General features: G+C 38.2%; 1 protein-coding gene across 3 annotated transcripts in view; it reads left to right on the forward strand.

Annotated features, from left to right (window-relative positions):
- The window catches only part of XRCC5 (X-ray repair cross complementing 5), a gene marked incomplete at its 3' end in the record, with an annotated part of 84537 nt that extends 58197 nt beyond the window's left edge, over positions 1–26340 (forward strand). For 2 of the 3 annotated variants that reach the window (XM_081261319.1, XM_081261320.1), the window contains 5 exons: positions 12453–12562; positions 14260–14356; positions 16579–16646; positions 24890–24964; positions 26098–26340. In XM_081261319.1, coding sequence (XP_081117445.1) covers positions 12453–12562; positions 14260–14356; positions 16579–16646; positions 24890–24964; positions 26098–26112 — 365 coding nt within the window. Of the gene's footprint in view, positions 1–12452; positions 12563–14259; positions 14357–16578; positions 16647–24889; positions 24998–26097 lie in introns of those variants that run through there. The other variant, XM_081261318.1, reaches the window with a different exon arrangement.
- Positions 26341–27140: the final 800 nt, after the last annotated feature.

The following is a 27140-nucleotide window of genomic DNA, read 5'->3' on the forward strand; positions in this document are numbered from 1 at the left end:
GGGGCAGTAAGTAACAGTCATAGGCAGTACTTTTAGGAGGAACCCTCAAGCTCAGTGGGATCTAGCAGCTTTATCTAAGAGAAGAAAAAGGACTTACAAGAAGATGAGATGAGGCTGTCATACTTACTAAGCAGCGACAACAAACTAAGATGTGTGCAGGCTCATAATCATGTTGACATGTTCATTTCCACACATCTGCATATAGTCTGTTACATAGCCTATTGCTCTTTTTGTTTCTCCTCTTTCCACAGACCTTTATTGTAACCATTTCTATCTCTAAAATTAAGGGAGAATTGGAGGAAAAAAGTTCTAGACAGTCCACTACCCTAAGTGATAGCAGTAAATATGTTTAAATTGAAGGAACAACGAGAGACATGTTTCCATAGGCTTTTAGAGAAGCGAGCCTGTGAGGCCTAGACTGTTTGTTCATCCATTCAGCAAATATTTATTGAAAGCCTTCTATGAGTCAGTCATGGCAAGACATACACAGTAAATAAATAAGAAAATACTGGTATGTGTTAAATGTAACAGTAACACAAGCTGAGTGGTTTAAAACAACACAGGTTTATTCTGTCACAGTTCTTGAGACCAGAAGTCCCCAAACAATGTTCATCACGTCGGTTCCTTCTGATGACTCTGAAAGAGATGTTCAGTGACTGTCTTGTGGCTTTGACAACAGTGAGCAATCTTTGGCATTCCTTGGCCTGTAGATAGCAGTATTCCAAACTCTCTGGATCTTAATGTGGAGTTCTCCCCACATGTCTGTGTCCCAAGTTTCCTACTTCTTTATAAAGAGGACAGTCTTATTAAGTTAAGACCCACCCTAATGATTTTATCTTAACTTGATTACATCTACAAGGACCCTACTTCAAATAAAATCATATTCTGAGTTTCCAGAAAGGACAAGAATTTGGGGAGAATACTATTCAACCCTTGTCATCCCTATAGAGAAAAACTCAAATAGGATGGTGGGGCAGAGAATACTGGAGTGAGATGGGCTTGTGATTTCATGTAAGAGAATAAGGAAAGGCCTCACTGTTGAGGCATCATTTGAACAGAGAGTTGAGGAAGGTGGGGGTAAGCACAGTGAATCTCTGTGGGGAGAACAGGGAGAGTAACATGTTCCCCTAAGCAGGATGTGCTTGGCTCCCCATCAGAGAGGCCAGTCAGTGTCTGCAGGAAACAAGTAGGAGGTAAGATTAGAGAAGTGCTGTGCACATACCACACAGAGCCTCCTAGACCTTCAGCTTGTACTGTGAGTGAAATGGGAAACCATTGAAGTGTTCTGAGTGGAGGATGATTTGACTGACTTGTTTTTGTGTGTGTGTATTATGCTGCATTGAGAAAGGGCAAGTTGGAAATAGGCAGATGAGTTAGAAGGCTACTACTGTATTAATAATACCCCAATGAGGGAGGTTCTTCTACGGTGAGAGGTCAAATTCTTGATATGTTTTGAAAATACAGTTGACAGTTTTGCTATCATGTAAATGTAGGGTGTAGAAGAAAGAAAGGGATCAAGGATGACTCCCTAGTATTTAGTCTGAGCAACTGGAAGGAATGGCCACTAACCAAAAAGGGAAAGACATATTAGGTTGGTTATAAAAATCTGGACGTAAGTACTTCTGGGAGAAGTCATAATGTTGATGGTCTCTAAAGGCATGGGATTGGACGAGATCCTTCAATATGCGAGAGGTATGGGATCTAGGGCACAGGTGTCAGGGGTGACTTAGCTGCACAGTGTGTAGGAAGGAAGGCAGAGTATATGAGTATAGATGAAGATGAGTGACAAGTTTGAGGATATATTCATGCAATAGGAGGTTGGCATAACCTTGGCAATAAAGGGCTGGACAAGAGAGGGCCCAGAAAACATTCAAATGAGGCAACATGCTAAGTAATGACCCTGTTGCTCAGTATGCTAAATGGGACATTCCCCCAAAATGGGGTTTTGTTTTGTTGCTTTTTCTGTTTTGCCCCTTGAAATTACTTTTGGTGAACTTTTCTGACCATCTTGTATCCATTTTAAATCTCTTATATTTGCTAATCATTTCTAAATCAGTTATCTTGGATCTGTCTCATCCCTCCCATCCTAATAATCACTATGCTAATTTAAGCTTTCCTTATTTCACCATTGTATATGCTAGATTCTTAGCATATACATTTGATTGTGGGTCAGTCCTTCTTAATCACTGCCCTTGTCTTTGAAATCCCTTTAAGGTTTTCCCCAGTCTGGTCCCATCTTGCCACTCCTAGCTCATTCTTGTATAAGTCTCCTCTGTGAAGCCTGTGTTCAAACTAAACTGTATTCCTGTTAATGCCCCATGGTACTGGCTTTCCTCCCTCTATATGGTTGCTCATGGTATTCTCTTCACATTAAAAAATGTCATTTTTATCTCTCACTCACTGGCAGACTCCACTCTGAAGAGATGCCTATGATTTGAAAACCAGTATATCTTTGGGTACCAATAACTGGGCATAGATACTGTTGCTGGTCCATTGTCAGGGAGACAAAATGACCTCCAACTGTTTTTATGGTCTCTGTTGCACACTAGTAATACTTTGTTTTCATTATTAACTTTAACAAAGCAGTGCTTGGAAGTAACAAGAATTTGAATTTTTAAATTACAGCAGAATTACTTCTGTGGTTCTTTGGATTCATTTTTTTTTTAAGAGAGAGAGAGAGAGACAGGAGAGAGAGAGAGAGAGAGAGAGAGAGAGAGAGAGAGAGAATTTTAATATTTATTTTTTTTTTTTTTAGTTTTTGGCGGACACAACATCTTTGTTTGTATGTGGTGCTGAGGATCAAACCCGGGCCGCACGCATGTCAGGCGAGCGCGCTACCGCTTGAGCCACATCCCCAGCCCTGGATTCATTTTTGAGTCAGCCCCACTAAAGAAGTAAAGACCTAGCATTTCTGTTTTGAACTTTAGTATTATAACTTTTTAAAAAATAAAACCATAAAAGAATAGAGAGAAACTATTAAAATGTGGAAACAAGGACTCTTTAAGTACAGGTAGCATATAAACACAGGGTATCAGTTTTTAGAAGAATTAACCATGTAGAATATGGTGGTTCCAAAATTTCTGGTAATTAAATGACTCAACTTCTTAATGCATTATTAAATACTGCCTTCCCCTCTAGCATCCAACAAAAACACATTCAGCCAGTGGCTGCCTGTTTCTCTCCTTTGTGAGGAGTCTGACTCATCATTCACTGTATCTCTTCAACTGATACAAGAATTTCAGTTCCATTCAATTACCAAATTTTAATTGAAGCCCATTGCTAGATTGGTCTCCTATTCCAGACTATTTCCACTTGCCTATGCTGTTACTATGGCTGCTTGGTTCCTTCTGCTTACTTTCTGCATTACTTTGATGACATCTATTCAGGTGTGAAGCCAAATCAAGTTGAGATTGGTAAAGTTCTTCACTCTTCCGTATTAGTTTTTACTTTAGTAAGCTTTCCCAAGTTTTACAATTCCAGGACCTTGGAAAATTATGGGAACCCTTTCCCTGCCCTCTTTACCCCTTGTCCCCTCCCCTACCCCCAACACAATCTTTCAGGAGTATGCATAAACATGGCATATATATTCCATAAATGAGCCAAAGAAACAACTTCCCCATTTAATGTCTTCCTTTAGTTTCTTTCTTATATTAATTAGCTTGTATTGATTTTGTACTTTATTCTTTCTGAAATTAGAGAAAATTTGTTACACTAGAGAATGGATGTTCTTTGTCCTGTATTTAACCACTATATTTCCTGTAAATATTAATTGATGTGAGACATATTCAGTGGGTCTTTGTTTAAACTTCATGTTTTTAATAAAAAATTACTCTAGAATATCATGCAATCCACCTGTTTGGCAGTGAAACTTAAAATTTGCCACCTGACCTGAGAACAGATCTAATCTTCTGCCCAAACTATTTAAGATGAGAAATAGTTTTCACCCAGAATAAAAATGGTATGTCATATGTTCTCTTACATAAAGTGACCTGTAGCCAGTGGGCTAACTGGATGTCCTTTTTCTAGTTTCTCCTTAGCTCTCACAACTGTTAAGTAAGCTAAGGCCAAGAGAACTTTATTCTTCCTGTGGCTACAAAGTAGGACTCACAGTTCAAAAACAGAAAACAAAAATAAAACAAGAGAGACCTCAGAGTCTGCAGGAGTGGCTTCTGACAATAAAGACTTTGCATTTACTCTGCTCTTTGTGCCTGGGGTTTTAATTTAACACATCAATGAAAAGGCAGCATTTAAAAGGGGGGGAAAACACCCAGCAGGACTTAGTTTTATTAGTGCAATTTGTAAGAAATTACTGCATTTAATGAGAAAATCGTTAAGCATGAAAAAATGGGCTGTGACAGAACTTGTGGAGCTTAAATGGTGAGATTTTAATTGAGTTTTTTAGTTATTGGAAAGAAAAATAATAATAATAATAATAAAAACCCAGGGCTGCGTCTGTACAATTGAGGTGGTCAGCACTTTATATACCTTAGTTCAATTTCCTATGCCACTGATCATGCATAATATTATGACTCTGGTATTCTCTGTGTCATATCTACTGACCTTTCCTATTCTTAGGAGGAAGGCAGGGCACTTCTGCTAGGCAAGGGACTGTGGGGCAAAATGTCTACCAGAACATTTTCTGAGAGGGGGCAGGACAAGAAAGGCAAAGAACAGGGCAGAGCTGTCTACTTCACAGTCCATATGCTTTAGGAGAAGACAGCTTTTGAAGGTCATTGTCAGGCTTGTAAAGCTTATGCTTTTTTGCATAGTTCTCAGTTTCCTTTGTTTCCATCCAGTGATACCTTTTTCTCCAATAAGAATATTTCATTAAAGATTGCAAGAACTAAAAACAGGAATACCAGAGCAAGGAGCAGTGCCATCCAAGGCATACTCTTCCTGGAGACTTAGATTTGAACTCTTGGAAGACAGCAGAAGGATAATTAAGTTAGTATATCTTTTGTCATTTAGAGGAAAAATATTTAGGATGCCTTCTTTTTGTACTTAAATATTCAGAAATGCATTTGATCTCTGTGAGAGGATGTGAGTACCATGGAGATGCTCAGTTATCTGCAGTGCCTCTTATTTATTGTCATGGTCCACATGGTTATATGGCAACCATTTGCTGTGTTTTACCATGTCAAACTTGAAAGAAAGAGAAATGTATGCAGCTCTAAAGATGTTTCAATTATATATATATATATTTTTTTTTTTTTTAAAGAGAGAGTGAGAGAGAGAGAGAGAGAGAGAGAGAGAGAATTTTTAATATTTATTTTTTAGTTCTCGGTGGACACAACATCTTTGTTGGTATGTGGTGCTGAGGATCGAACCTGGGCCGCATGCATGCCAGGCGAGCGTGCTACCGCTTGAGCCACATCCCCAGCCCTCAATTATATTTTATACATAATTCTGTTTTTGCAGAAATACAACTTTGAAAAATTTAAATGACTGGAAAAAGTTTTAAAATATGCTTGTGAACCTTTTAAATAACTGAATTGAATTTCATTTTTTCCCACCTCACTGGAAAAATAGCCCTATAAGTTTTATCTTCCCTTAATATTTAAATTAAATTATGCCTAGTTAATTCTGTCTCTTAGAAATATCCAGTTCATTAAAAGAGTTTCCTTTTGTGAGTTCCTAATAACACCCTGTTTCAGGTGTCCCTTAGATCTACTCCTCACCCTTCCTTTATGTATCCCAATCTGGGGGAAGGATGGGTGGGATGGCCCTGCCCCTGCAGGCTCTCTTTCTCAGGCTCTCAAGTCTAAAGGCTCCCTGCTGATTTCAGTCAATGGGAGATTCCTAGTGGGTGATTGTGGGGGAGAGAGGGGTGGAGAAAGAAGCCTGGGTATCTGCACTCTTTCTGTGTTGGGCAGTATCTCTGGTCTTCCATGACTTTGCCTACTGTAAGACAGGTCCCTGGGCTGTAGTTATGTACCCTCTTCTCTTTTGCCCACATTCATAGGGTGCTCAGTCCTCTTGCTGTTGTTGATCTCAGGGTTACAGCATCCTCGTTTGGCTTTACAGCTCTTCATCACAGAATAACAATTGCCTTCATCAAATTTCCCATGTTAAATGTGTAGAGCAATTGCTGCTCTTCTCATTGGACCTGACTGATAAACTCCATAGCCTCTACCCACAATGGCCAATTTATATCCCTAAAGGGACATAGGGAAGCCTGTTTGTGATCTCTTTCTGTTTTAGTTGCCTGTATTAAAACCTTAGACTCCTTTTCTTATCAGGCAAATGTTCCTTTTAAGTTTCTAGCTTAAAACTAATTGTAATTTACATGTGGATTTAATTGGTAGCAGACTGGACTACTTGCCTAGAGTTTTATTTGCTGATGAATATTACTCCTTTTTATTCTCTTAATAATAATGAGTGGCCTGACCTTATACTTATTTGATTTAAATGCTTGATTTTTATTGTTGTCTTTTAATTTTGTTTTGTAAAGATACCATTGTAATTGAGTATATGAATCTGTTCTTAACATTCAAAAATGATTTCATTGCTGACAGCTGCAAAATGTACATCTTTTCAATAAGCAAAATTCATATGAGGCATTGAGATAGTGAGAAGAATTAAATTGAGGTAACATCCTGAATGATGGGTTCAGCAAATCAGTTGAGATTCCTTTAACCATCCTTCACATATAATGTGTGGCAGATGAGTAAACCTATTACTTTTTTGTCTCTTATCACATAAATGAAAAAACCCACAATAGATGACTTCCTTTGACTTTTATTGGAAACATCTTTGTAGAGAACAGAGATATTGAGCAGATATAAATCAGAGACAGACAAGCCCATAGCCCTGGGTGTTTTGGCCCTCTTAACCATGCACCAAGAAGGAATGTGGTCCATTTTGTAGGACTTTGAAATGGTAGTGAATGTTTTCTGTAGAGAGAGAGAACAGTTATTTCAGTTAAACAAGAAAATTCTGCCATTTTTCTGTTATATGATACTTTTGAATCTAGATAACCTCTGGAATATGACCCTAAAGTATTAGTGTGTTGAGAATAATTTTGCGTATCAACATCTGTACTCGTTATATGCTGTACTCGTTAATGCTCATATCTAAAACCTCAAAATCTGGAACAGACATTTGTGAAGTATTCTTTGAAATAAATGGCAGCCCTTTGCCTGACTTAGTATGCAAAGATGAATGGTTCTTCCAGTGGCCATTTTTTATATTAGCTACTAATGAGTATTATTGAGTCACTGACTAATTCTGAAGAACATTTTGGTGAATTGTAATTGGGGCTATGATTTATGATTATAATTGGGACTATGAAGACTGACAGGCCATTCTTTAGCCTACAATTGCAGTCAAAGCAGAGAAATGTACCCTGGTGATCAGCATTTCCTTTATGGGGGGCAGGGGATGACAGAGGAGTCAAAAGCGTAATTCAGCCAAAGTAAAATATTATTTTTGTCAGCCATTTCTGCATTTTATTTTTATTAAAAATGACAAGGAAATGGGAAGTGCTTCCAAACTTTGGAGGGAAGTCTCTTGTCCACATATCATTCTAATATTCAGTATATAAAGCATCATTCATCACAGGTTTTCCCTGGTGTTATATGATTCATTATAGTCAGTGAACCAGAGAATAATTCAGGTGGAGGGACAGAATTTAGAATCATGAGCCAGATACACTGGCCATCTAACTTGCCTACAAGGGCAAAATCTGGTCTTTGTATTCACTGGATTTATTGTAAGTTTGAATGTATTTATCTGCCTTTTGTTTCAGACCTGCTGAGGAAAAAACAGAACAGTCTGACATGTAAAAAGAAAACCTAAATCCAAACAGGCCCATAGATACATGAGGACTTTGGTTCTTAAGTAGAACCTGGGCATTGAGATGTCCACTTATTTTTCTTTATATGCCTCCTTTATCATATTTTTGCAAATGGATTTTTGGCTTTGCTTATTTTAGTCTCTTTTGAATATTTTTTTTGTAAGTTGGTGTGTGTGTGTGTTCTGTCATATTTTAGGATGAAATGGATCAGGAAGCTGTAACTTTTTGCAAAGCACTTGAGTACTTCTCTAGTTGCTTCATGGACTCCTGGGCCAAAGGACTCCCTATTTTCCTTCCCTTAATCTCTTGTGCTCTTTTCATTTCTTTTCTCATAGTCTTTTTGTAAAAATTTGGACACACCTGGTAACTCTTTTCTTTTAGGAGCTGATAAAATGTTCTGGTTTTCTGTGTTGCTGACGGTTCCTTCTTAGCCTCCTCTTTCAGCTCCCATTCCTCTCTCCAACCTCTCGGTTGTGTAGTACATAAAGGATTGGTCTTGAATCCCCTTTTCTTCATACTTTCAAAGGAGCCAAACTATATCTTGCCTCAGGACCCTTACGTATATTATTCTCTCCCCCTAGAACTTCTTCCTTCCAACCTTTTTCTGTCTAATGCTCACTTCTGCCTTTTCTTCAGATACTGGGCCATTTGCATTTGTGATTTGTGATTTGAAAAAGATATGGCAGTATTAGAATATCTTGACCATTCAGCATAAACCCTCTGCTTTCCTAATCCTATTCTTCATACTTAGGCTCTTTTTTTTTCCACCCCCTTGCTGGATGATAGTCATATTCTGTTTTTTATTACCCAGCTTAAAAGTCATGTTGATTTGTGACACTTTGTATAAAGAATTTTAAACATTTAAACCAATATGAAAAAAAATATTTTCAGTCCAATTCAAATGTTTTGTAATACTCATACTCCATTTTATATTTACCTTATTGTTAGTATTTTTGGGTACATGCGTTATATTCCCTAGTACTAAACTCCTCAAAGGACTTAATTGTGCCTCCCACAGAACATAGCATAAGGTCTGATACATAGTAGTTACATGTGGGAGGCCCAACTAGCACATGACTATGTCTGACTCCTCTGCTGACTGGTGTGGCATCTGGCTGTGATCTGGATAGCCCTGGTCTTCTAGGGTGCCAGCGACTGTGTCTTCGTGCATAGGCATGGGCGTGCCTTCCTACATCCCCATGGGTGGAGCTATGCTTACCTGTTTCTTTATAATACTACCCCTTGCCCTGTGTGGGATAGAATGTTCCATGGAAGTGCCCTTTGTGTGTCCCCTTCTCTTACTCTTCCCTTGAGTGTGGCCTATCCAGATGTCAGTCAAGTTAGATTCAGCCCCCTGAAACCTGACCCCTTACCTCATTTGAATAGCTTCTCCTCAATAAAAGGGGTTAGCAGGTACACACACACACACACACACACACACACACACACACACTCTCTCTCTCTCTCTCTCTCTCTCTCTCTCTCTCTCTCTCTCTCCCTCCCTCCCTCCCTCCCTCCCTCCCTCCCCCCTCCCCCTCTCCTTCTCCCTCTCCCTCTCCCCAGACCCTTAAGGTCAGAGGAGCTGTCACAGCACCCCCAAAGAAAAAGGTATTTGTGTCTCTTGTGTGGTTATTTCACGTGGCCCAGTTAGCCCAGTTCCTCTGGAGTGACCCCTCAGTGTTTTAGTTGCGAGCAACCCAGCAGTTACACAATAAATATTTACTAGGATAAGCTAATGAAAACGATCACTAAGTCAAGCAAATGTTTTGTTGTTTGGTTTTTGTTTTGTTTTTTAGTACTGAGGTTTGAACCCAGGGATACTCTTATCACCAAGTTACATCCCTAGCCCTTTTAATTTTTTAAATTTTGAGATAGGTTCTCATTGAGTTGCCCAGGCTGGCCTTGAACTTGAGACCCTCCTGCCTCAGCCTCTCACACTGCTAGGATTATAGATGTACACCACTGTGCTCAGCCCATAAAGGGAACAGATTTCAACTCTGTGACTCTTCTTTCTGCCCACCCATTAGGTGATGGTGTGTGTTTCAGAGATGACTAAATTTCTATTTTGAGCTTATTGTGACTGTTTTAGGTCTTAATTTGGGAACAAGTTGGAGGCCATTATCATCTGTCCTGATTAGGTGGCCTGGCTCTTTTTCTTTAGATCCTTCTGTTCCAGAGCCACAGGAATCTTGAAAACTCACTGAAGACACCTACTTTTTTTTTAGCATTCAGGAGGCACCGAGGAAGGTCCTAAGACCTCATAGACACTTTCCCTAAAGATGGCAGAAGTGGAAGGAGAACTCTGGGTCTCTCCTTTGCTTTAGTGGGTCTATGAATTTCTTGTCCATCTTGTTCTCTTTTTGTTCATGTTAAAAGAAAGCATGGAGTTCTGATACTGCCATAAATTGTGAATCTTGGCAAGACACTGTACTTCTAGGTCTCATTTTCCCCATCTGTAAAACAGGGTTTAGACTAGATGTTCCCTGGTCTTCTGTAATGTGCTGCTTGCTACCATCCTTTCTCTCTCCTCTTCTCTGTATTTTTCTTTTGTTTTCCCTGGGAATGCTCAGGGTCACTGGATTGTATTTATGTGTGATTGTACCAAGGGAGTTAGCCTCATGTAGCATGTACAGGGATGTAATTCATACATATCATAGTGACCCAGCAAAAAGTTCCTGCCCACTGACTTGTTCTGCATGTGTAGAGTCTCCTTTTTATCTTCAGATCAACCCACTCCTCCTTTTGCCTACCCCATGTAAGTTGCCAGCATTTTCACCAAACAGTGGGGTACATGATGGTTTTGGCATGACCTCTTCTAGTGTGACAGGGCACTCTGAGTTCAGTTTAAGGATATGAAGCCTATAGCCATTTGGAAGGTAAAAATAGTGGTGTGATCACTGAACCAAAGGAATTTATGTTTTGTAATTTAGGTACTTTATTTTGCATTTTGTTAAATATTAAAGACTTTTTTCCTCAAAAAAAAAAAATCTTCCTAAAATTCTTCATTCTCGTTTAAAAAGAAATGGGAGACTTGGAGTCTCTTGGCCCACAAAGGTGCCTATTTGTACCTAGATATAACTTGAAGTTAACTTTATATTAATCTATCTGAGAAGGTAAGTAAGAATCTTGAACATTTCTGTATTTTGACTTTCTAAGCTGGAAAAGGGTAAATAGCTTCTATTTGCTTTGAGCTCCTTATTGATGGTATTCTGCTCTGCTGACTAATCAGAGTTGTATTATTTACCTTATTTAAAAACACTATTTGAACATTTTTTTCCTCTCCTTTGAATTGTAGTTGGATATTAATTCACTGCTGGAGGAGACATTGGTAAAGATTTCTGAAATTGCAGTACACTGTTTCTTTAATCTCTCAAATTTGTTAGAGGCTTTATTATAATGGAGATCATAATCTCCTAGTTGGTAGAAGAAATGAAGTGGTTATTGGGGATATTTTTCCCTTGCAGCAAAATTGCTATATTCGAAAATGTTTCGTCCAGTTTCTTAATCCTCTCCAAATGTTAAAAGGTCCTCAGGAAATAAGTAGATGGCACCGATTTCCTGTCTGTCACAAGGCATTGAACAGTGTTCAGGTCACTGATTCAGAGTTAGAGGCCTTGCGCCTTTTCAGGTGAATCTTGAAAGTAGTTTGCTTTAGTAATGTGCTCACCCACATTTTTAACTACTAAAATGCTCAAATGAGACTGTGATTTGAAAAAGATATGGCAGTATTAGAATATCTTGACCATTCAGCATAAATTGTGAAGTAGCTGGCAAGTAAATGATTTCAGGAGACAAGGGAGAGTGAGCCTTTAGGCCATGAGTGTTTGTTATCTCCTTGGTTTGGTATTCAACATAAATCTTAAGGGCCAATTTTGATGTACTAGCAAATTTAGTTCCCTGAGATGACCTCCACATTACTATTTTCCACTGCTTTTCCCCCCCCACACTTAACAATTTTTGTTTCTTTGTGAGGCAGGCTCAAGTTGCAATCCACCTTAGAAATGATGACATTGATGTATTTCCTCTTTCTGTAGCATTTATGACATTGCTTACTGATAGATATTGTTTATTAAGTATTCATAGCTTGTGGAGTGCTGAGCAACAGGGAGGATATTCAGGCCCAGCTAAGGCATAAGATAATAGTAACAGGTTCTCATTCTAACAGGATGTTATGGTGACACTGGGACTGTTCCTTGTAATTTAATCTGGGATTGACAAAAGATGGGTGTTTCTGTCTCATGACTTTTCACTGCCTGGCACTGCTTGATAGTTATCTTGAGTGGCATTAGGGGAGGAACTTGACAACCTGTTTTCTATGAATATTTAGGAAAGGTAGTTTTGAATTGCCCAAATGGCCCCTAAATTTTGGGGGGAAGATAAAAAGCAACAACAGTATGATTAAAATAACTACCCCAACCTAATGTTTGACATTTCAAAAGGAATAGAAATTAGTTTATTTTTGACAAAACCACATTTCTCATATGTAGATTTTTGAAATGAGAATTTTGCATCTCATGTCTCCCCAAAAGAAATCTGGCTGTTGTGCATACTGATCAGGAGCTCTGTGAACCTCATCCTTCTTGGCACACCCAAAGGTGCTTAATCTAACAAGCATCACTCACATCTATGAAAATAAATTTATTTTCTTATGTTCTAGCATGTCATCAGCTAATAAGTCACATTGAACAGTTTTTGGATACTAACGAAACACCATATTTTATGAAGAGCATGGACTGCATCAAAGCCTTCCGGGAAGAAGCCATTCAGGTATCTTTCTTCTCACCTATCTTCTCTGCCCAAGCTATTGGCAGCCATCATGGGGAAGAGAAAACCAGCATCCCATCAATAAGCCTGGCCTTTGGAAATAATCATTCTCACTACGAATAGCAGTTGTGGGCCAAGAGAAGTGGGAGTGACCATTGTCATTTCTGAGGAGGAATTAATGTAGATGGGTGGATGCTTATCCCTTGAAGTGAGCTTTTTATGCTACTTAAGCTCTAGCTTTGTGTTCTGCTCAGGTGCACCAGGAAATTTACATTGTAATATCTGATAGTTCTGTCATTATTGTGAAGAATGGGCTAATTACTTTAGGAAAATTGATGAAAAACATGTATTGGTGTGATTATTGAAGAAGATTTTACAAAGACAGAAGTAGGAATCTAAATGCCAGGGGAAAAAAGAACACCAAATAATAATAATAATAAACTCAACACACCCACCTTTGTGTAGGGTTTTTGTTTGTTTTATTAGAAATTTTTAGAAAACACTTCTAAAAATCTTCCAAATTATTTATAGGCCTCTATACCTCTAGGCAAGAGGTGAGCAAGTTTAAATTAGAAAGTATGTTTTTAGAGAAGGTACAGATGTAATATATGTTCTTGTGTGAGTGCTTATTAAATATTTGCTGAATGAATGAAAAAATTAGCACTGGAATTATTTTAGGTGTTTACAAAAAAATGGCAAGAAAATGAGAAAATCCTTAAAACTGGATTAAAGTAAAAGATTCAGAAGCAAATGACCCGAATACCCTACAGAATACAAAATTTGGGGAAGTAGAGTCAAGACAAGACCAAGTAAAGATAATTTACTTGGGTAGAGAAAGATTTCATTAGATGAAAAGAGAGTAAAATGTGTTGTTTTTTAATAAGTATTACCCCAGGTAAAGGGAGCTTCTAATAGCACTTCGGCATGCTGTTGTCACCACATGCACTGGGTCACTGGGTTTCTTAAAACAGGAAAAAGAAGAGTAGGTCAGTGGTTGAGCATTTGCCTAGCATGAGTAAGGCCCTGGGCTTGGTCCTTGGCACCACAAAAAAAAAAAAAAAAAAAAAAAAAAAAATTAATTAGTTAATTAATTTTAAAAAGATGGAAAAGGAGCAAAATAAACTTTAGAGACTGGTCAGTCAGTATTAATGAAGACCTATATTTAACTGTAAAATTAAGAAAATATATTAATTTTAAATTTTGCTTCTCTTAAGGAATTAATAATTGTTATGAGATGCAGAGTAGCAAATGAATATGTTTTATTAGAAAAAATAAATAATTTTCATATTGCATGCTGAAATATGTATAAATTAAGTAATAAAACTGAAATGTGCTTCAAAACAATCCAAGTGTTATGGGAGATGAAGGTAGGGTCTAGATGAAGCAGATGGTTAAGTAATAATTACTGAAGCTGAGTGATCAGTATATGAGCATCCATTGAATAATGAATTATTCTCTTTTGTTTGATATTTTTTGTATTTAGTTAAAAACAAAGTTTTAGGTACCAAAAAAGCTATGTGGCTCTGGGAAGGTTGGTTCCTTGCGTAGGTGGAAGGATTTCTGGTTTTCAACGAATAAAGCTCAACTTGAATTGCCAGCTTCCATCTACCTTACAAGAACTTTTAAAATAAATAAATAAATATGGTGGATTCAAAATCTGTTGTACCTTGGTCTGAAGATGATGGATTTTGCCCCCACAGTTTTCAGAAGAACAGCACTTCAACAGTTTCATGAAATCCCTTCGAGAGAAAGTGGAAGTTAAACAGTTAAATCATTTCTGGGACATTGTTGTGCAGGGTAAGGAGTTCTTTGTTTTTTGGGTTATTTCCCCCTCTAGATATTGATGCTGCTGCATATCCATACAACTTCTAAACATAAATTATATTGCATGATCTCCTAGGTGGGGAAACCTGGTGACTGACAAACACACACACACACACACACACACACACACACACTCTCTCTCTCTCTCTCTCTCTCTCTCTCTCTCTCTCTCTCTCTCCCCCTCCCCCCAAGTGAATCTTGAAAGTAGTTTTCTTTAGTAATGTGCTCACCCACATTTTTAACTAGTAAAATGCCTGCCCGCCCCCCCTCCCACTCTCTCTCTTCCTTCTTCTTTTGTGGTACTGGGGATCAAGCCCAGAGCCTCAAACATGCTAGGGAAACACTCTCCCTCCCAGTGAGCTACATCCCCAGCCTTTCATTTTAGTTCAAGACGGGGTCTAGAAAAATTGCCCAGACTGTCTCAAACTTGAGAGCCTCTTCCTGCCTCAGCCTCCAGAGTTGCTGGGCTTACAGATATGTGTCTTCATGCCCGGTGGGACCTGATAGACTTCCCATTTGGCTTTGAGAAATGCCCCAGGATTCATTGAACTCAAAGTCCCCTTTAATAAGCATCAATACAGAGTTGATAAATACCAAGTGGATGTTACACTCTGTGCAGCATGACCCATTTCTAAGATTGTGCCTTTCTGTTTGTTCACTGAAGCTACTGTGCGGAAAAACATTGCCCCCTTCTCATATTCTTAGGCTATTTCCATTCTCTTTGGTCCACTGCACTTGGACTGACTTACCCACATTTTGCCTCCCTGCTACCTTTCATTACCACATTCTTGGGCTTCCCAAGTCAGCAGCCCCACATCTTCATGTACTAAAGCCACTCATTTCCTCACTTATTCATAGCAACCACTACAAACTAAACCCAGAGAGAAATGAACACATGTTCTTCCAATGTTACACTTGATATTTGATTTTCTTCATGCCTTTTTCCTGTTTTTGAAAACATGACCCAGTTTTCTTTCAGAACTCAAGTATATTATTTATTAAAAATACATATGAAAATAAATTTAAGAGATTGTATGAAACTTTCACTTATAAATCAAGAGGCAAAAATTAGTCTCCATCTGTTTTTTGGTGTAAATTCTGGATGGGGTTACACACCTATCTATCCACCTTGTAACAGGCGGCATTTCATCCTAGGCAGTGTTACTTGACAGTTAATTTTTCAACCCTTTAACCTCTACACTGGTGAGCAAAAGCAATTAGGATGCATGGTGAATGGGACTTACTCAAATCACTTTTTTTTGCCACCAAAGCTATCCCAGTAGATGAAAGAGGAAGTTGGTGTGGGTATTTATGAATGCCTAAAACATACTATTTGCTGAAAGCAAACTTGCAGTATATGCACAAGATCCTTATTTTCTGGGAGCTTATATGCTGCTTAGAGAATACATACAACCTGTGCCTTTTCTAGGTACAAATGAATGTTAAAAATGCATGTGTTTTTCTATGAGTATCATGCATCAGCCACTTGAGATAGGAAAGAATCTTAGGAAGAAGAGAACATTAAAGGGTAGATTTTCTGTCGTTTGCCTTCACTGAGCTAAAATTGATGCACTATGCTATGTTAAATGACAAAGACACCAGTTGTAACAGTGTGTTACCTCCTGATCTAGTGCTCTGGTCATTTCATCAATAGCCAGTCACACTGCTTAATTCAAAATATTTACACAGTCTACCATTGAGTACTGATGGATTTGGACAAAAGAATACACTTATTCAAACATTTATTTATTGAGCTTCTTGTATGTACTATGTGGAGGGGAATAAAAAGATGAATAGTACCTATTCCCTGCCCTTGAGGAAGGACAGATAAACATGCAAATAGTTACACAAAATATGAAGAGTGATTTCCAAGGGTTAAAAAGTGATCTAAGAATTCTAAAAGGGAGTGCTGTCTCTTTCTGAAGTTGACTAAGAAAGCCTTCATAGAATGGGTAGAACTGCACAAGTGGCCTTTGTTTCTTACTATACTAGCAAAAATAAGAGAAAGGATAGTGTGAGATGAAATGAAAGATGTTTATTCATTGCCATTTTAGTTTTATGGGTTTTTTTCTTAGGACAGAGCATCTTTATATTTTTAAGTCTCCAGAGCAAAGGTGGGAGGAGGTGATGGAAAGGAAAGTGAGATTAGGATTAACTGTTTGTATTTGAAGTTTACTCTGTGAATTACTTTTTAGATGGAATCACTCTGATCACCAAAGATGAAGCCTCTGGAAGTTCTGTCACAGCTGAGGAAGCCAAAAAGGTATTAAGAAAGAATTCCCTGTATTAGATGAATCATTGTGGTGGACATTATTTTCCTAGATGTCCTTAAGAAGTTAAATTTTAAGGTGCCTGAAGTAGGGCACTCGTTCTTTATTCAGCCAACAAGCAAATTGCTTCAACTGCAGCATACTTGTGGGAAACATAATCCACTCAGTTTTCCACAGACCTCAGTTGTATTTCTGGAACTCACCTGTAGTCCCAGCTTAAGTAGTCCTAGAGCTTCTGACCTTCCTAGTACATGCCAGGTTTAGCCTAGACCCTGGCAAAAGGCTATAAAGTCCACTAGCCCAGTGATTTCCCACGCTGGCCACACATTTAGTCACCTGGGGAACTTTTTTTTTTTTTTTAATGCTGATTAAAAATCAGAATCACCCCAGAGATTCTATTCTGTTTATTTGAGATGGGTGCTGGGCATGGTTTGTTTGAATTTTTAAAGTCTCTCAGATGAATGTGCATGGGTAGAAAAAAAACTATTCTAGCATAAGGGACATCCAGCTATTTTCAGTAAAGGTCTCTTTCAGTAGAAGATTAACACAATTGTTAGGACAAGGCCTCCCTGTCTGATGTATGAGCTTTGAGTCAAGAGTCAGCTGTGAGTCACAATACACATGGCTATTTAGTTCACTGATCCTTCATTGTACCTCAAGGTTGTGATGAAATTTTAATGGAATTAGATTCAATAGCTCAAAAACATAGTTTATAGCATTTAGTTTTAGTTACCGTCACTAATGGATCCAGTCCTGCTAGCACAGTGCCTGGCAACCGCCCTGACAAACCTTCTGCTATGCGCTAGGCCCTGTGCTGCATGCTGACAGCCCTCTGCCCTCTGTAGAAGCTCAAACATTGGGTACAAGGGAGCATAGGGTGGCAGTGGAGACTCAAAAAAATAATTGTATATTCTGAGAGAGAGTTTGACCTGGGGCCAGCAGATAGGAATGTATCAAGGGAATGGCAGGAGCAAGTTCACCATAGGTCTCAATTCAGGCTAAATGGAAAATGCCTCCAACTTTCAACTATACAAAGGCATCTGACAGAAACCATATTGTCTGGGAGACAAGTTAATCAGCATATACAAGAGTTTTTAATCAGTACTGAGCCTGGCAAAAGTTTTTCTTAAAGAACAGATATGGTCTCTACTTTCAGGGAGTATATTTCTAGAATTTTAGACACATACTCTTAGGAGCTGACTGTTGTCTCAGAGGGGTTCGCGGTGTCTATTCCCTCTTCCACAGTCAGTAGGGAGTACCAAGAGTTTGGGTATGTCAGGTAACAGTTTGGCTTTATTTTTATTTGTCAGTTTATACAATATTACGCTTTTATTTTCCCCTTGGACTGTAGTAGAATTTGTCAGTCAGAATTTTCCAGAGAAATAGAACCAAAGAAAACACACACACATACACACACACCTCCCTCACTTGATTGATTGATTGACTTTAAGGAATTGGCTCATGTGATTGTGGGGTCTAGCAAGTCCAAAATGTATAAGATAAGCTGACAGGCTTGAAACTCAGACAAGGCTTCTTTGTTAGTCTTAACAGAATTCTTTTTTGGGAAACCTGGTTTTTTTCTCTTAAAGCCTTCAGCTGACAGGATGAGACCCGTCAGTTATTGAATGTATTGAAAATGATGTTAGTTGATTATAAGTGGTAAACTCATTTACAAAATACCTTCACAGAAATATCTAGAGTAAGTAGTGTTTCATGGAACAGCAGGGCACTGTAACTTAGCCAAGTTGACACATAATGTTAGTCCTTATGTATAGTGAAGGTTTTTGCTAAACAAGTAAAATACGTCAAGACATACAATTTAATTTTAGTCATTATTGCTTTACAAAAATCTGTCATCCCAAGTGAGAATTGAACACATTACAATCTTTGGAGGAAGTGGGGAGCACTGATCTAGAAAAGGTAATGCTCCCTCCTAGCCGTGCATCTTAACCAAGTGTCACAGCTCATTGAATCCTGAATATTAGAGAGGAAAGAAATCTAGAAAGGGATAATGCATTTTTAAATTGTGTGAGGCTTGTTCTATATTGCAAATGTGATATCTTCTTTGGAATTTAAGGACACAGAGTCTGATAATTGAGCTATAGAGAAAAATTTCAGTTAATTGCTAGGTATAAGGTGGTATCCTTAGTTGATTCTAATATCACCAGAACTGACTTCAGTTGCAGTTTAAGACAACTCTGGTAATGTCACTATCTTTGAATAGAGAAAACTTAATAAAAAACGTGAAGAGAATCTCTTCTCCCAGCATGGGATACCTGGCTTTGTCTTGCATCTTCTTCCTTTTGGAGCAATTTCTAGTCAAGGTACACTAAGTACACTTTTGTTACTGCCAGCAAAACTTCACAGTTTTGGCAGATAAGAAAGTAGGAAATTCAACTGAAATGTATTGAGCACCACCTCTGTGCTAGGCACTTTGATGTACATTGTTTTGTAGCATCTGAAATTAAATTTGGGGGGCTGGGGATGTGGCTCAAGTGGTAGCGCGCTCGCCTGACATGCGTGTGGCCCGGGTTCGATCCTCAGCACCACATACCAACAAAGATGTTGTGTCCGCCGAGAACTAAAAAATAAATATTAAAAATTCTCTCTCTCTCTCTCTCTCTCTCTCTCTCTCTCTCTCTCTCTCTCTCTCTCTCTTACTCTCACTCTCTCTCTCTCTCTCTCTTTAAAAAAAAAATGAAATTAAATTTGCACGTTAACCTTACAGATGCACATCTAGAAAATGCCATTTTCTTTTTTTCACACTTATGGATGCTTCAGTCAATTAAATATTTATACCAAATGTTTATATAACATTTGACTTCTAAAAAAAAGCATTCACATTATGTGATGTTTACTTAAAACATATTCACATTGTATCTAGATAATGATGGAAAGAGATGGTAATAAAATTTTGCATATGTCTGGGATGTAGCTCAGAGGTAGTGTGCTTGCCTAGTGTGCGCAAAGCCCTGGGTTTAATCCCTAGCACTGGGGGGAAGAAATTTTTTTTTGTATGTATCTTCAGAACCAAGTGTCCAGTACAGTCTCTGTGATCCTCATATAGTGATCTGCTACGAATTGGCAGGAGCAGAATACCGTCCTGTTATCACTGGGAAACCAAATTCTACAAAGTTTAAATGGGGTTACACTATGAGCACTCAGAGGCAGCAAGAAGATTAAAATTCTGGTCCCTGTGCACTGCACTGGACCTTCATTCCTAGATAGATTTAAGTCTTACAAATAATCTATAAAATGCAGTAGTCCCTGTTTTCCTTATTCTTTTAATATAGTTACCATAAGTTATTAAAAGTTAGCAAGCTGTTATATTCTTGCTATTAAGTGTTATTTGAAAGGAAATAATTATCTAAGGTTGTCCTTTTTAGGTGGAAATTAAATTATAACTTTGCACTTGTACAACACCTTAAAGAGAGCCATTTTCTTCTAGTGTATTTTTAAAATATATGAATTTTGTGATTCTTTTGAGAAACAGGTAAGTTAGCCCTACTGCAGACATAGAATATTCTTCCATAAATTTAGGTAGTCAAAAGTTTCTCAGTAACTTTCATTTCACTTTGAAACCTACATATTACCCATCTCTGGAGCCCATTTTTATTGTCATTATAACCTGTCAATTCTTTCATTTAACCTTTTCTGTTTCTAGATGGTAGTGTTAGACATTCCCTTAGCATTTGATGTTTAAATGTTAGCATTTAAAGTCTTTGTGTAGTCCTGAGTGCCTTGATCCATCATGTTGGTCTCACTTCCTGGCGCTCTCATAGGCAAGAAAGGTAAAGCAGGGTTTCCAAGATCTCAAAGTAAGTGACTGACTGGGAATCTCTTTCTAGGACTGACCCCTGGTCTCCTGTCATCTTATTCCATGTTAAGAACAGGAGAAAGAGGATTTATCCCCACAGCCTTGAGGAATCCAAGAGGCTGAGCTGTATCTAAATATTAGATTCAAGCTTTTGGGGGTGGGGGACATTTTTAGCACTTGTTTTCCTTTTAACAGTCTCATCTATCCTTTATTTGATCAGTTTTCTATCTTAATATCATAGATACTTAGTTTAGTGATCTGGTTTTTTCTCTAATACCATCCAGAAAGGTGAAGTTGAATAACTCAGTGTCTCACAGCAAGCTAATGACTAGCAGAACTGACCAGAACCAAGACCCCCTGGACTCCTGCTCTAGCCACCCTCCCTCCACACCATGGCTTCACCTCTCCATGCCTCCACCAGTCACATCTGTTTAGAGAAGAGATACTCAGTGCTCCCTCTTTCAAGAGTACACCCAGTTTCGTGCAGATGAATGTATAAGAGATCACCAAAGCCTTGCAAAGGATTCTAAGATGGTTTAAGAATCTCTAACTACTGGCCCCTGTTGGACCCTGTGACATTTACCTTTGCTCTTTTCTGATTTCCTAAATCTCTGGTGTGGTTTTTCAGTATGCTAGTATAAGAAAAGCAGCAATGCATATCAGAGTGTTACCTAATATTTGTTTAAAGCTTGAGACTTTTAAGATAAACATTTTAAATTTTTTTTATGAAGATGAAACATGTATAGTAATTGAACACATCATATGGTATACAAGTTGATGAACTCTTACGCATTCATATACCTGTGTGCCCACCACCCAAAAGGCTCCCCAGGGCTTCCTCAGTCAGAGCCCTTGTATCCCCCAAGTAACCAGTACTCACTTCTGTCACTTGAGAAGAGTTTTGCCTGTTCTTGACTTTCGTATCATTGGAATCATGCCTAATGGTTCACTGATGTTGTAATTACTCATTCTGTATTATAACTATGTAGTATCCCTTTTAACGATTATACTGCAATTTATTCATTGATTACCTTGATGATGGGCATTTGATTATTTCCAAACTTTAGAAATCATGAATAAAGATATGCTAGATATTCTTATATATTGCTTGGTGGTTGTATATTAGGTATATTCCAAATAATTAGAACATAAAACTTAAACTTCCACAAAGAATTTTTGCTCTTTATTTCTTCTGAGGTTCACCACAACACCATAAGGTAAATAGGGTGAACAGTAGTATTTCCTTTTTATTTTTGAAGAAAATTAGTTATGAAGTGGTCCCAAAGTTTTCAAGTGCTCCTGAAGGGCCGAGATTGTGGTTGTGTTCTACACACCAGGGTAGAGGATTTTTCTGATTCAGTCTATTGCTATTATTGCATAAAATAAGCTACATATGACATTAATGAAACCTAAATTTATGGCATTTTAGGCAAACTTGTTCATTTTGATGCTTTTTTATACATCTGGGGTCACCTGATAGTGTTGGAATCAGCCTGATGGAAGCCAGGTGTTTTAAATTTGGGCGTTGGTAGGGGTCTGAGCACAAGCTGATTGTTAGAGATTATTGATTCCATTTCTCTGCTTGTAGCCAGGATTACATTTTCAGTACACAATGAATAAAAGTAGTAGTTTATTCATCTCATAAAGATCTCTAGGTAAGAGGCTCTTTGTGGCAACACCACGTGGATGATGGCTGAGGAATGGGGAATGTGTCACACAAGTGTCCTTTCTACTTATTCTCTCCTTTCTCAGCATTCTGCAGAGGAAAAGGACAGGAGAAAAGAAGAAACTTGACTCCTACCCTTTTCTGCTGCATTCAGAGAATGGTTCCTTTTATTGAGAAAGCAAACCAGTCCTTGAATTCTCTGCTCTGTCTATAGCTTCCTCTAGCTTCCCTGTCACTGCTTAGCCTGGAAATTACTTGCCATTAAAAACTCTGATGAGGAAGAGCGCTGTGTATAAGAGATCAGCTTTGCCCAGGGCCTTGGGAACATAATGGATGGCTGCTCAGCTTTTAGCCATAATTTGCTGTGCAGAAATGTGAGGCAGATCTGTCAGGGAAATCAGCTGCAGATGTTTATCACTTGATGGAAATGAAAGGGTTTTTATGCTGCTGCTCCTCTCTTCCTAGGAAGTTGGCCTATCCTCAGACATGTGCCATTGTGTTCGATTATATATACCATGGTCACACTGTGCGGACAGGCCTATCTTAATTTATCCTTTAATTTCACTCTAAAAGAGGATTTTCAGGTGAGGAAGGAATGGGAATTGCAACTTTTGGAGGCTGAATGCCAAAAAACATCAAGAATTTTCTATATTCATCTGTAAATACCTATAATGTTTCAGTTTACTAATGTAAAAGATGTAGTGGACTGTTGTGCAACTGAGCGCATGGAGTTTGTCATTTGTTTTGGATATGCTAGTTCTTTGGTCCCACAGAAGGCTATGACAGGACACAGCTCTGCCTTTTACTCTGTTCACCCTATGTGTTCAACATGTTTTTTTTTTTTGTTTTGTTTTGTTTTGTTTTTGTACTGAGTATTGAGCCCAGGTCCTCATTCATGCTAGACATCTGCTCTACCATTGAGCTACACATCCCCAGCCCTCACCCTAACTGGATGAGACTTATTCATTAGCCATATATTTCTAATATAGGGAAATCCATGCAATGGTTGATTACAATGAGTAGGGAAAGCAGGATACAATTTTTAATAGTGACAATAATCAGGAGAACTATAAAGATTAATTTGGAAACTCATGTGCAATAAATGTATGAATTTCTTATTGATCTATACTTGGTTCTCAGATATCTCTATTAATAATCACCCACAATAAATTGAATTAATGATACAGCAGCTGCATTACATTTCTCTTCCAGAGTGTCTGCCCCCATTGCAAGGATTTTCTGCGTGTCATAGCATTGATTCCCAGCCCTGCACATAGTTCAGTTTAGGGTCAACAAAAGACTATGGAAAAAAATCCATATGTGTCCTTAAAAGAATTAATCTCTCAGTCAAAATGAAGGTTCATGAATAGTGAAGCAAAAAAGTCCAGGGGAGAGGTCAAGTTAACCTGGCCACATCTGTGTCAAGGCAATGCCCAGCTATGTAGAAACAGCCTTTGCTGTTACCATTATGTTAATTGTGTGTGAGTTTCTATGCTTCAGAAATGGAAAGATGGGCAGAGCTTGCTTCCTGAGATTTGCTGCATGCAACCTAATTAGTGAATGACTTTGATTTATAATTTGTTAAAAGAGATATAGTTTATTTATAGGTCTTAGGTTTCAGAGACCTTTATCATGTCCAGTGTACCATAACAATAACAGGAATGTATACGAAAAGCAGTTCTTGCCATTTTTTCATGTTGATAACATGTATAACAACATTTGCCTGAGTGGAGGCAGCTGCAGGAAAGCAGCATTAAGCCAAAAGGCTCCAACACAAGTGTGCTCCACTGCACTCTGGCTGACTTAGGGAATGCTGACAGAGAGACATAGTCTACCTTTCATTACCCCCTTTAAAATGCTCATTCCTATAGGCTGGTTTGTGCTCCCAGGTAAAGGTCACATTCTCAGGATAGATAGGCATTGGTAGAACTTGGCTCTTGGAGGCAGTTGCCACATGCATGAAGTTTGAAAAGACACCCTACCATTATGTCTTGGAGGGACATGATAGAAAAAAGATATTCAAATGATTTTTTAGGGCACTCACAACTTTTTAAAATTCTCAGTATCATCCTTTGATCCTTACAGACCTGGCTTTAGGGCCTTTGCTTTTCTGTGTCTGCCTTTGAGAAGTTCCAGATCTAAAACACTGATGCCAAACAGAAGTTTTCTCATCCATTTTTTATCTGCCTGTTTTCTGACAATGTCTAGCAAATGGAAGGACTTCCATAAAAGGGATTAAGCAGCCTCTCAAGTTCACTCATTTTTTTTTTTTATTTAAGTCAAGACACACTGTTTAGGGGTGCTTATTTTCTTAATCTTATCTTGCCAGCTTACTTGTGGAAACAGATGTGAAATATCAAGTGAGGTATTCGTGTCCATCATGCTGATATGGGAGCCTCCCCAGATTCACCATCCTGATAAGCCCTGACAAATCCTCCCTCTTCATTAGACCTTTCTCTACTAACTAGTTAGTATGGACTATTAAACCTCAAAATTGGTGCTCTTGTCCAGAGCCAAAGGAAGAATATGCCAAGATATGTGTGTGTGTGTGTGTGTGTGTGTGTGTGTGTGTGTGTGTGTGTGTGTGTTTTGGTTGTTGTTGTTTGTTTGTTTGATTTTTAAAGACCATTTGCAATGGGACTTTACTAAGCAAGCCTTCCTTAGGTTTGCCTGTGGAATGTTAGCAAACTGTTCGCTTCATCAAAAGAGGCAAAAATGTCACTGTAGTAACATGACTGATTTTCTATTCACAGTTTCTGGCCCCCAAAGAAAAACCACATGAAGACAAAGCAGCCATGTTTGAAGAAGGTGGTGATGTAGATGATTTGGTAAGTGCTTTCAATATATACCAGGTGTTCTAAAGAATGAAATTAAGCTGTAAATTCAGCCACAAAAGCTGCTTATCATAGACTTGTTTCTTATTTGTGTTTTAATTTCTAATATATCAGAAGTTCTCTACACTGTTATTTATTGCCATTATAAATTTAATCAGATAGGTGATTTCATAATGGAAATTCCTATGTTCTGTGATTTTAACTACATTGTTCATTCAAATTAATTCTCTTATTTGAAGGGCTAGAACGAGCTGGGGAGGCTATTTTCTTAGTAGCAAAATGTTATAATTTACTGAAATTGCTCTTAACCAAAAATAAGTAATACAACATGCAATTTGTGTGGGTTGACAAATAAGAACAGCCTTTAAGAAACCTACTTCTTAAATGTTCTCAATTAACTTAACATAAACAAAATAGACTAATAGGCATTTGAGGATTACTGCACCTTATTACACCATGCTGTGGATACCTGGAAAACTGTATAAATATTGGAATTTACATCCATCGTTCAGGTTTAGAAACTTTTTCTCTTTAAACCTCACACAATAACTGTCCAGCAAAAGCTGCACACTTTGCTTTCATCCTTTTTGTGAGAAGTTCTTAATACTGAAATGAGGAATGATTTGGTATTTAACTCCTAAAGTAGTTAGTAGTGAATAAGTGTTCAAGTCCATGCGTGTCTAACCAATGTAGTTTTCTTTTTTTTTTATTTTTATTATTAGTTGTTCAAAACATTACATAGCTCTTGATATATCATATTTCATGCATTTGATTCAAGTGGGTTATGAACTCCCATTTTTACCCTGCATACAGATTGCAGAATCACATAGTTTTCATTAAACTCTGTTTTGCCAGAGCATCAGTGACAGGTTTTTGGGGATGGAGGTGGGGGCAAGGATTGAATCCAGGGGTGCTTCATCACTGAGCCACATCCCCAGCCCATTTTTATTTTTTATTTTGAGACAGGGTCTCACTGAGTTGCTTAGGGCCTCGCTAAGTTGCTGAGGCTAGCTCTGAACTTGTGATCCTCCTGCCTTAGTCTTCCAAGCCACTGGGATGACAGGCAGACAGGCATGCAGCACACGTCCAGCCTGGTTCCCTTCTTAATATGTCATTTTTGTTTACAGCTGGACATGATGTAGGTCATGGATGTTTGGGGACTCTAAGAGAGCTGCCATCTTCATAGTGCTGGAGACTCTAAATACAACAACCTGGAAGCCGTTCAGGGGAACCCGAAGCTGTGGAGATCATTTCAACAGGTTACTTGGAAGTTAATTCCCCTCCATCTCTATAGCGTGAACACATGCATACATGTTGTAAGAGATAATTTAGACCTTATGCAAAGTTTATAAAGAGGCATTCTTACTTTTTGTTTGGCATATTATTTCTTTTGTGATTTATTCTTCTTAGTCTATTACACACATACTTTGAAGTTTCAGGAAAATAGATTCTTCCAGACCTGGTGTATTGGTGAGGATTACTCATGAAATGATTAGCATCTCCTCTGGAACCAGGGATGATCACTGGTGAGTCCCACTTCTTTCCAGTCTGCTCCCTCCAGTAACAGTCATGATGTGCAGATTGAGCAATGATGTTTGCTCCCTACCAGCAAGTGCTGAGATAGGAAAATCACAGGGAAGGACTGACCCATTTCTCTTTTTAGTTGAGCCTTTTTAATCACCACATTACTTTGGCTCTGTGAATAGGCAGTTTTCCATAAGCAAGGTGGGAAGGGAACATAGTTTCCTTGAATTAGCATCTTAAACTAGAAAACCGTGGTGTTCTCCTGAAGAAAAGGCCTACTTTTGGCCCAACCTCTATCATATCAGTGAACCTTGGGGGAAGGAAAAAAAAAAAAAAACCGCTAAGAAATTCACAGCCAGGAGTTAGGTTATCATCCCATTCATTGTTCTCTACTTATGGGTGTCAAACAGAGAAGGTTTTGTTGTATAAAAACACTTTACTTTCTCAATCTCTCCCATTTCTACTTAAGTCAACTTTCATTTTCTCTTGATAATATTTCCTTTCCTGAAACAAGAAAATATGAAAGAAAAAGGAATGTCATTCCTTCCTGACATTCTTACTCCTCCTTCTTTGGTATCATGAACTTCTTTTTTTTTTTAATTTTTTATTGGTTGTTCAAAATATTACAAAGCTCTTGACATATCAT

Source organism: Spermophilus citellus, assembly GCF_964194105.1.
Source record: "Spermophilus citellus genome assembly, chromosome: 11".
Lineage (NCBI taxonomy): Eukaryota > Metazoa > Chordata > Mammalia > Rodentia > Sciuridae > Spermophilus > Spermophilus citellus.